A 12,102-nucleotide genomic window follows, 5' to 3' on the forward strand; every position below is an offset into this window, starting at 1 on the left:
TTCTCTCTATTGTAACCAAATTGAGCGAGCCATAAGAATTCAATATAAAATCTTTGAGGAAAAGCTTCACATCTATAGTAGACATGGATGACAGGATGAGGATGAGGATGATGATGATGAGACTTGGGAGTTGGGAAGATGAGATTGCTGATGGAGAAGAAGAGGAAGATGATGACATAGAACCACTCTGTTTTTTTGCAATTAATTCTAAATATTCTTCAAGTAATTCACTCTTTGAACACTGTTGGTTGTTGGAGCCATAATTTTAAATTTGGAAGCATCAAAACTACAATAAACCTGGATTCTATGGTTGTTTCAACGTAGCTCCTAAACTATACAATAAACCTTGATTTTGTGTTAATCTTCGGTAGAGCATGAAATCTTGAGGGGGAAAAAGAAGAAAGATGAGTCTTTGAAACATATAAATTGGTCTCCGTCTCCTTGGCTGTATATTACTCATCTTTTCATATATATACCCGTCTTCTCATACCTCTCATGGTACATGTACTTGCTGAAAAGATCATGAATGGAACAACTTAAGGATCTCTTCATCATCACCAAATTTGATGTTGGGCATATCGTGGTCTCCGGAACCCCATCTCTTCATGGTACCACAATTTCTCACCTTGATAAACTCCAAAGAAGGATATCTGACTGTAGAATCCCCAGAGTCGAAGCTCTTTAGTTGGGGCAAATCCATAAGGGAAATATGGGTAAGTCTAGGGAACTCAATGTCATTATGAGTTGTTTGCTCATCTCCACCAGAAATCACTACCATCATACTTTTACACCCCCGAATTGATATACGTCTCAGATTGGAAAGTCCTTGTGCTACACTTAACGGGAATACCATCAACAAGGAAGGACAACCAAAAATTTGAATGACTTGTAGATTACACAAGCTTATATATTGAAATGAACAATCAAAAAGAAGCTTCAGGTTATCAAGGCCAATCAGACAGATTTTTTCCACGTGGGAGAAATACTTTTCCTTTGTTGTTTTCCTTTGACCAAGCATCAGGTCATTGGGTGCAACAAAAGTTTGTGTTGCATCCTCATCCTCATCCGTTCTCTTCACCAAGCATGAAACTTTGTCACATTCCTCCAATTCAATAGACTTTAATTCATCAATAGTACTTTCTCCATAAAGGTCTGGTATGATGTCATCCAAATCGTTTATCCTCCGTAGTACTATACCATCACTTACCTGAAACAGTTTCTTGATTGGCATCTTGAACGGGAAGTTAGACTCTGAAATGTGTAGTCGACGTTTTAAATATGATTTTGATTCTATCTCAAATAAAGACCTTTTGCCGTTCCAAAATCGAAAATAGAATTCTTTCAACTTTTCGAAGTAGGTGCCTTCCGGAAAAATATGACAATCATCTGGGACCATCCATAAATGCAGAGCTCTAAAGGATTTCAACTTACTTATTTCCATAAGACCAAAGCGAGACACTGCGTTCTTGTCATTGATAAAGGTTCCAAAATACAACTCTTCCAACCAAGTGAGCTTTGATATGACACCAGGTGTTACATGAGATAGATAGGGACAGTGGCGCGCATCCAACAGCCTTAAGTTGGTCAATTGACCGATCTCTTCAGGAATCACTTCAATTCTGGTCGCTCTAACCTGTAGAATCTCCAGGTCCTTTAGCTCCCCAACTATAGAAATATCATTGAGAGATCCATTGCCACTTAGATCGAGCGAGATGAGTTTTGTGAGCAGCTTCAGTGATTGTGGGAGGGATGTGATGTTATTACCAGAGATATCTAAAACTTTAACTTCTTTCATGCCTCCAAAGAATTCATCAGGAATAATCGAAAGACCATTGTTCCGTATAAGGAAAGTATCAAGGAGTGGGAAATGAAGCTGATGATCTGGAAGCTTACCAATTCGATTATCAATGAGTGAGATCTTGGTGTAGCTTTCTAAGGTTTTGTTTCTTGGTTGCCATTCTGTCAAATCTTTTCCCGCCTCCACTAAAAACTTCTCCTTCTCTTCACCTTCAGAAAAAGAAGTTATTAACAAAGCCACCTCACGGACAACGTCATGCATTTTTACCTTGTCTCCCTTGTTTCCCACCGACAATAACAAGCCAGAGGATGTGAGAGTGTCAACTGCCATTTCGACTCTTTTTTTGGCATCGTTAATGCTATCCAGATTATCAAATATCCGCAGACCCACCCCATATTCTACTAAACGTAAAGTATATATGATATCATCTTCCTTGAACAAACTAGACAGTAAGAAGCATGATTTAGCTTCTTTGCTTTCAAGTAAGTCATAGCTCAGCTTCAGATGTGTAAATGCTTTCCTTATCTCTGGAGCAATCTCAAGAGGGGCATGCTTTCTTAGTCGGTCAAGTGCCGCCTCCCATATATCAATTTTTTTATTTTTTAAAGCATTTCCCACCGCTTGAATGATGAGGGGCAATCCACCACATTCTTCAGTCACCTCTTTTGCAACTTTCTCCAGACTAGAATTATTCGCTAACTTTTCATCACCAACTATACGTTTGAAGAGTACCCACGCTTCTTCCTTCTTCAAAGCGTTTACGCATATATTCCTATCAACGTTCATCCCTTCACATACATTTCTGTTTCTAGACGTCAACAAGATCTTGCAATTCATGTGGTCATTCCCACATGGAATACCCACATCAGAGAGGACTAGCTTTCCCCATATGTCATCTAAAATAATTAGAACCTTCTCCTTATTAATCATTATCCGCTTTGAAGCTACTTCAACGTTCTTCTTAATCTTTTCAACGTCTACAGTCTGTGAGACAGTTATAAACACAATGTCTGCAAATTGATTCTTCACTTCTGCAGCAACTTCATTGGCTAATGTAGTTTTCCCTACACCTCCTGATCCATAAATTCCAACCATCTGTATGCTCTCATCTTTGATAGCTTCAATGATTTCCCTCAACGCCAACTTGTGGGTATCAATATCATCAAGATTCTTTGTTTGGTAGAGGTCTACAAATTTTGGGGTGGGAGTGGGAATGGAGACACAAGATTCGTAAGTTTGACCATCTTCTTGATGCTGCAGAAGAAAAGGGGTTTTGTTTATCGACATCTTACTGTAATGGTGGAGGCTGCTCAAATTGACACAAGGTCGTAAGTTGAAGCACGTCTTCATGGCGTTGGCTTCTTCTTCAAGAAACTCTCCCACTTTGGATATTTCATCGTCTGCCTTGTCCATCCAGTTCTGCACACCAGCTAAGAGAGCTTCTCCTTTTCTTTTGCTGCATCGATTCGTTGTTGAATCCTACCCCTCATATCCTTGAGCTTTTGAGTTTCACTCTTCAACTTGTCAACATTTTTAGTGCAATTTCGGACATAATCAATCTCCCGTTTAGCCGAACTAAACAATAAGTCCATTATTTTCCCAACCACAGTATTAGTGACCTCTCCCATTCTACCGAGGTTGCTTCTTTTCTGATTGTTTGGATTCTTTAGATATGAAAAAAAAGATTTATGATTACCCAAAAACCGAAGGCCCTGACTATCAATTGCACAAAAGTAAAGATAACAGTGTTTGTTTGGCTAACAAAAGAAGAGTATGATAAAGCAAGAATGGAAGACGGTAGCTGCATAAAGAAAAGCAGTGACGATAAGAGTGAATATTATTCAACACTTTCGGAGTGTATGATTGGTTTACAAAAGAAGATAAGATAAGAGTTATTGTACACAAAATGATAGGTACCTTTTTTATAGATCACAACGCTAAACGTTAAAGTACAAATTTGGTCATTCATTATATTTTTTAAATTCTATTGTTAAAATAATAACTTATTATATCATCGGATTTAGGTTTAATAAAGAACAGAAAAAAAAAAAAAAAAAAAACTAATGCGTGAGTAACTGGGCATCGGAATGCATAGTATCAATGTAGGAAACAATGATGTATATTTCTTAGACCTTATTTGAAAAATGCACTGAATTATAAGAAAAATCTTATTTCAATTTTTATTATTTTTTTAAAGTCGTAGGGACTGAACCTGGTAGCTTGTAATACTAAGAGGTTGAAAATGATATTTTCTGTACCGGATGGTATCCAAGTGAACTCTTTCAAAATGGAACTATATACTTGACATTTGCCCCGCCGAAGTGCTTATCAGTCGATGGATTTTTCTGACTATTTTTTAAATAATTCTTTGATGTACTCTTTTTTTTTTTTTTTTTTGACTATTTTTAGGAATTGATTTATTATTTTTTTCTTTTCAAAAAAAAAAACATAAACATTCTAGGATAAATATTTTTGAAAAAAGAAAAAAACATATCGTTAACAGAATACATTTTCATTCTTGAAAGAATATGATTTATTTTTGGAACAAAACATTCCTAAAAGAATATCAATTGCAAATAAATGAAATCTACCAAAAAAAAGATACATTCATTGAATAATATGAATATATTTTTTAAAAAAATGTTCTTATGAGAATGAAATACAAGAAACCATGATTTTAAACTAAAAATTACATTAAAATTAAAAAATTATTCTGGAATCATGCTAATGTCATACAAAAACTGAAATTCTATTAAGGATGAAATAGTTAAAAGGAAAAAACAAAAAAAACAAAAAAAACAAAAAAACAAAAATTACAAGCATAATTCTGAAAAAAAAATCGATCATTATTCTTACGAATCAGATTCATTCTTGTAAGAATTGAATATAGTGCATGTAAAAAAGACATTACAGGAGAATTCTTTTTAACAACCCTAAACATGTTTTCCCGTTCCTTCACTCTTCTCCAAAATCGCACTAAGGCTGGAGGGAGTGGTGTCACACTCCCTCATTTTGTCACACTGCCACGTAAGCGCCACATCAACATTTAACACAAAAGTGTGGTTTCTTGCCACACCCAAGGAGTGGTGCCACATTTTTTTTAATAATTTTTTTTGAAAAAAAAAAGCTTCATTTTTATAAAAACATTTCATTACTTAAAAAAACATTACATTACATTACTTAAAAAAATATGTCATGACATTAAAAAACATACATTAAACGACTAAAATAACTAAAAACATAACATGACATTAAAAAAATCTTAAAAACTTAGAAAAAAAACTAGATAACTTAAACCTACAACCTTAAAAAAACATAAATGACACGTTTAAATTACTAAAAATTTTAAAACTACTTAGCATATAGGTACATATAGATAAAAAATTTAAAAAAAAAAAGATGGGTTATATATAGGTAAATATGAAAAATTTTGAGTGATGTTTGGTAAAAAAAGATGGGTTATATATAGCTAAATATAAAGATAAATTAAAAAAATAATAATACAATAAAAAAAAATTGAAAATTGACATTTCCAACGGTTATTTTTCAATCCACCAATCAGATTTCACGGCCAAAATGGGGAGAGGTGCGGCCAAACCGCACCCAAGACCGCATAGGGGGCGGTGTTCCCCTGCCTATGTGACAAAAAGTGCGGTCTCTACCGCGTCACTCCTCCAAGTCTAACATCCCTGTTACAAAAAATAAATAAATAAAAAATAACCATAAAAAAGATGAAACCATATTCAAATCTTCAAAAATACTCATGCCATTTACCATACCTTACATGCTTTCTCTCACAAACTCCATTAAAATTCTCCAAGAAATTGAAATTCGACAAACCAATTAACAAGTTTAAATAAACACATGATCATTCATTAAGATAATTTATGGGTAAAAGAGACAACAAACTTGCAATCCTACAATATAAAACCCTACAAAACACAAAATCTTAGCATTCATATAATCAAGACCAATGATCTAGCCATTACCCACCAAAATTGTGGCAAAATAAAGGCACATAGCTAAGATCTCATACAAACAGATTGTCTGCACACATTTGGATTGTTTAATTAAAAAACGAATTTATAACGGAATCTAAATCTACTTTGTGAGATGGAATATATTTTGGTTCATATAACAAAAGAATACTAAAAGTTGTAGTTTCTAGAAATTGATCTTTATTTGAAATTTGAACAAGATCTTATTGTTTTAATTTTTTACAACAAAACATACATTTTATTTATATATTTCGAACAAATAATGAACTATTAAGAAAAGATAAGGGTGCGATTTTGAAACTTTTATCCAAATGGAATAAAAAAAGATTTGAAATAAACTCGGACGTGAATGGTGAAGATTCTCCCACAGCCAGATTCAAGCAACCTTCTCTTCTCCTCTTGTTACGCCATTAACGAGCTTAAGGTAGCGAGCCCCTTAGCGAAAGCTAGGGGCGGTGTTCTTTCTTCCTAGCGAGCGCGTAACGAGCTCCTTAGCACCTTCACTCCTATCAGCCGAAAATGACCTAAGAGATTGAGTTTGGAGGAGAACAGAGAAGTCGGTGGTCCGACACTGATGATTGTGGTCCAATGGTGTGTGTAGACTTTGAAGAACTTGGTAGTGGCCGGTAAAAATGGTGGAACAGTGGAGGCGGTAGTCAAAGTGATGGTGATTGGTGATTGTTTTGAATGTAATATTGTTACAAAACAAATTCATTTGTGGTTTAAAAAAATAAAATTTGTTTAATATTTACGCACAAAAAATGTTTCTTTATTAAAATAAAGTAATTTAATTAAATTAGAAAAAGAAAAATCAAAAAATAATGGAGTGCTAGGACTATTACCACTCCCTACCAAATGCTAAGATTAAATACTAAATGTTCAAAAATGAGGTAGCACTCCAAAATCTTACGTGAAAAGGTGTTAGAGTGTTACCACTCCTATAACATTAGGATAGAAGGCTTCAAATTAAAACAGTTTGCTATAACCATATGATAATATTTAAATTTTATTTATTTACTAGGTTATGGAACCACGGGAAAAAGATTTATAAAACATATATACTATTAATAAGATTAAAGTTTTTTTTTGTATTGATTATTTAAAATTAATATATATTTTTATTTGAATATCTGATATACGTTACGTATGTAAAGACAATGATGATTTATAAAACAGAATATAAATTCAAATCGAGTGTAATAAAATCGCAATCAATAATGGAAATAACATTGATATAAGAAACAATAAAAATAAAATAAATGTAATAAATATAAAAATAACGCAATACAATAAATTACAAATTAAAGACTACAAATTGTTATAAATTTCTAAAACATCCTTATACACAACATTGGAAATTTTGTTTGTAAATCTACTATCCTTATCTAAAATTAACAATTTTAATCATTATTTACCTTCAACTAGGGATGTCAAAAAGTCTTGTGGGGCCCCGATCCCATATAGGGATATTTGTTAAAAAAATCGGGGGCAGGGACGGGGTGGGGGCAATGTTAACCTCCGTTTTAATTTTGGGGGCGAGGGCGGGGACAAGGGTAGGTAGTCTCGTCCCGAAACCCCATGCACGGGCCCCGTTAAAATATATATATATATATATATATATATATATATATATATATATATATATATATATATATATATATATATATATATATATATATATATATATATATATATATATATAACAAAAAAAAAAGATATGGCTTAGACACACCATTTGGAGAAGATTGGCGTTTTTATTTTTGAAAAATGATGAGTTGATTATGAGTTCGTTAGTTCACACGTTTTTTTTAGTTCTCACAGTAACTCAGCCATATATATATATATATATATATATATATATATATATATATATATATATATATATATATATATATATATATATATATGTGTGTGTGTGTGTGTGTGTGTGTGTGTGTGAGTAGGATCAAATGAGAACACCAAAAAGGTTGAGAACACGAGAACAAATCTGAGCTCTTCAAATATTACGATCTAAGGCTAATATAATTTATAAAAATCATGAGATGAAGTTGTAAATTTCTAAAAGTCATGGGATGAGATTGTAAATTTTTAATACTCTAAAGGGTAATATGGTCATTACAAGTTAACCTATTTTTGTCAAGTTGTTGGAATCTCTCTCTGCCGCTCTCTCTATCTCTCACTCGTGTATCCTTCTTCCTCTCACTCTCTAAATACAAATTTCAAACCTTTAAACCCTAATTGAGCCGTCACCACCATACACTTCCAAAACCATCACCCCAACCTTCATCTTTTATCCTTTAGTGCATCTACAAAACCTGCAACTTGTTATCAAGACTTGTAAATCAATCTACAATCGATCTCCTGCTGCTCATTCTTTTTTCATAAATTTTATTTTGAGATTCTAGACTTGCAAATCGATTTTAATCAAAAATGATTGTTCTCGATTTTTCTTAAATGTGCTAATGTGAAGGTCTCGATTAATGGAGAAGAACAAGAGGCTCAAGGTGTTGAATCAATTTTCAGGGCCAAAGTGAGCACCATTTTTGCGTTGTGTCGCTACCTCATCTATGCCCTGATGCTCTTTTTCATCACAACCTACTTATGTCGCCTCATTCTTCTTCTTTCTTCGTGTGTTGTTGTTGCTGCCTCTCTTTCTCCCTAATTTGTATTTCATGATGCTGTGAATCTGAGTTTGTTGTTTGATCACGATATGCTTTTTTCTGATTTGTGAATTATTTTCTTGTAGTTTGACTAATACTGTAATTCAATTCAGCAAGAAAAGGGAGAAGTTTGTTGCGATTTTTGGTGAGTCTTGATTGGAATTTGAGAAAAGAAAAAGAAATGGGATACCGTGGGAAGGGAATACATAACACAATCGTTCAAAAATAAAAAAAAACCATTGTTTCAAGGTGTGTTATTATTTTCTTAATGTTTGAGTTTTTTTACTGTCTTTTGCGTCATTCTCTTTTAGGCATCTATTACATTCATTCGGCTTTGTTTTTATTATTTCACCACAAATGCTTGATTTTAACATTAATATTGAAATTGCAAGAGATTTTGACTTGGTTTCGATTATATATTGTGGTAGTTTGGTGCCTATTTAACGAATCTTTGATGGAATTTTTACTAAATGTTAAGTACTTGGATACATTGTATTCATTTTTTATTGTTGTAAGATTGATTTTCAACTTTCAATTTTTTTATTTTTATAAAATTTTATTCACTAATGATAATCTATTTTCCTGTTTATGACATTTTGATTTAATAATGCAATTTAGAAAACAAATTGGCTAATGAGTTAAGCACTTTGTGGAAAAATAATACAAAAAAAATTCTTTGATTTCTTGTAGATTGACCGAGTTAATACGGATGGGCTAAAGGATTATAAGGATGAAGGATGAATGCACATGTACAACAACTTGGAAGGAACCAAAATTTATTTATATTAAGACATTGTAAATTTTTATTTGTGATTATAATTGTATTCATATATGATTGTAAATGTGTTTTGTTTATTTATTTTTTTGCAAAGTTGATGTTTTATCTCTAATTTGTGTTCTATTCATTTAAGATTACAAATGTATTGATTTTTTTTATTTTTATAATGTTCTTTATTCAATTACGATTATATTTGTATTCATTAAAAAACTATAATATTTTATATTTATGAATAAAAATGTGCATTCATATATGAGTACATGGTCTCAAAGTGATTTTAATCATTAAGTACAATTGTGTCAATTTAAATGTACAAAGTCCAATTATAATATAATCATTTATGATTGATAGTTTAGTTTTTTATTCATTTACGATTGACGTATAATTTACGTGAAATCGGAGAAAAAATGTTTTTTTAAGAACTTTTTTTCAGTTTTAAAATAAATTTTGGCAAAAATATTTTTTATATTCCATTAATAAGAAAAATAAAAAATAGAGTATTTCTTTGTTTTTTGGTAACTGATCCTAAATTTAAGGGAATTTGACTGAATTTTATTTTATTTTAATTTAATTAAGATATACAAAAATTACTAATATGCTTTTATATATTGATTGGTCCAAAACTGTTCTTGCGTTCTCAACCTTTTAGGTGTGCTCATTTGATCCTTACCCTATATATATATATATATATATATATATATATATATATATATATATATATATATATATATATATATATATATATATATATATATATATATATATATATATATATATATATATATATATATATATATATAAGATAATAACAATGATTTTGAGCTTCCAAAAGTTAACAAAAAATTATTTTTTTTAAGTTGTTAGTATAAAGTTTTTGAGATGTGATAACATTTTTGTTTTTAACATGTAAAATTAAGTTATAAGTAACTATTTTTAATCCCAAAAAATAGTTTCATTAAGCCCAAAAAAGAACTTCTTTTTAGCCCAATAAAAATATCTCAAAATCAATCGGGGACGGGGAAACGGGGGCGGGGGCGGGGGTAATCCATGAATTCGGGGAAGGGGTGAGGGTAGGGAGGCTGGAAATTTTGGGGGTGGGGGCGGGGGCGGAGGAATGGGTAAAATTTGGGGGTGGGGCGGGTGTGACATCCCCAATTTCACGTCCAGAAAAGACTGATTTGTTTATGCTTTATTTAAAAATCAGAGTATCCTTTTGAAGAATAATATTGCAGAATTTGTTCCCAAAATATGATAAAGATATTATCAAAGTATTTCCAAAGAAATGTATTTTAATTATATTAAAAACGATGGGATGTCGTCGTCAATATATTACATATGCATAAACGGAAATAACATAGGCCTTACAAACATCTATTATTCTACTGGCCTATAATCCATAAATCTCTCATCTGATCATCGCACATGTGCTCTTATGCCACTACTAGTAATACAAGAAATTGAGTGGGTCAGGCTTGGGAACCTAGTGAGCACATAGGGTTTTCAACCCACAATAATTAAATTCTTTATTATCATCAAATCATTCAACCCGTTACCTGTTCTTGTTATCCTCACTTTCTGTCCCTAAAGCATCTAATTTAAGGGACCTAGCCTAAGGATTATCTTCGAGATTGAAAATAATGCTTAGGGGATTCCTCAACAATATATGTTAGTAAGGCAACCATGAGGGGGATGGTGTACACTTGGTGAACATGTCGTTCAAAAACACCTACAGGTTGTGAGTCTGCCAGCGTTCCAGTAGACTGTCTAGAATAGTCTGTGGTCGTCATCTCTAGATGACTGAATCAGCTTTAAAGTCAAGGCTTCTCATCATTTATTTCATCTTTCATCATCTATGTCATCTTTCATCTACCCATCTTTACCCAACATATTTATAGGTATAAAATACATATACAGTTTAAATTAAGTAAAACATGTATAAATCATTCATCCAACACAGATATCAAGAACACAAATAATATAGGAACATATAGCACATAATTTATATTAAATACTTCATATCTATGTGTAAGATGAAAGTAACTATGCACTCACTTTTTAAAGTGACGATTTGTAATTCGGACAACGCTTCGCTTCTAGTAACTGTCTTTTATGTTAACGTAACCTAGTATCATTATCACTAAGTTTTAGTCTAATATTTATTGCAACTAATTATTAGTCTAGATTCATCATTAATTCAAATTCTACTTCTTGATCTATTAAGTAAGGATCAGCCAGGTAGGACAGTTGGGAGGCAGGACCATTTGGGCCTTTCTGAAATCCAACAACCAAGCCAACGTGACCGTTCTAAACACCTCTCCCGTAAGTAGATCAATCAGTATAACGAATTGGAATCACTGATAACTCTTGTTTCTAGTTTCATAATAACGATAATGAATTTAAACATAAGTTACACTTAAAGTGTAATAGGGGTAGCTCAACCTACAGGGTTTCTAGCGAAAACTTAGAACTCCGTGGTCAGAACTTCATCACTGAATCCTTTTTCTAAAAAGATTCTTGTAGTGCTTCAACGCTCACCTTACTATACGAAAACTATAGAAAGAGAAGTCGAATCACGAGGGACCGAAATGCTCGGGGATAAGAAGAGAAAAACTCTTGAATCAAGAAATGGTGCAAGAAATATGAGAGCCTAGAGCTTCTTATTTATAGTAATTGAATTTTCAAAAACTATCATTTATAGTTACTTAAATATCCTTATAGTTATTTAAACGACTAAACACCTCTTTATAATACTATTTTAAATAGATTTAACGATATTTGTACTAAACTAATGTCGAAAGCACTCAATACTAGTATTATAATGACCGCATCGTCGATACCTTTCTAATGATATATACATATGTATATGTG

At 32.2% G+C, this 12,102-nt stretch overlaps 1 protein-coding gene across 1 annotated transcript; it reads right to left on the reverse strand.

The window, feature by feature from the left end:
• Positions 1-520: 520 nt before the first annotated feature.
• LOC145131378 (disease resistance protein At4g27190-like) lies at positions 521-3,211 on the reverse strand. Its single transcript, XM_079066070.1, has one exon. It carries the CDS (start codon positions 3,209-3,211, stop codon positions 521-523), a length of 2,691 nt encoding a protein of 896 aa, XP_078922196.1.
• Positions 3,212-12,102: the final 8,891 nt, after the last annotated feature.

This window comes from Lactuca virosa, chromosome 8 (assembly GCF_052849685.1).
Source record: "Lactuca virosa cultivar CGN04683 chromosome 8, Lactuca_virosa_CGN04683_v6, whole genome shotgun sequence".
Classification (NCBI taxonomy): domain Eukaryota; kingdom Viridiplantae; phylum Streptophyta; class Magnoliopsida; order Asterales; family Asteraceae; genus Lactuca; species Lactuca virosa.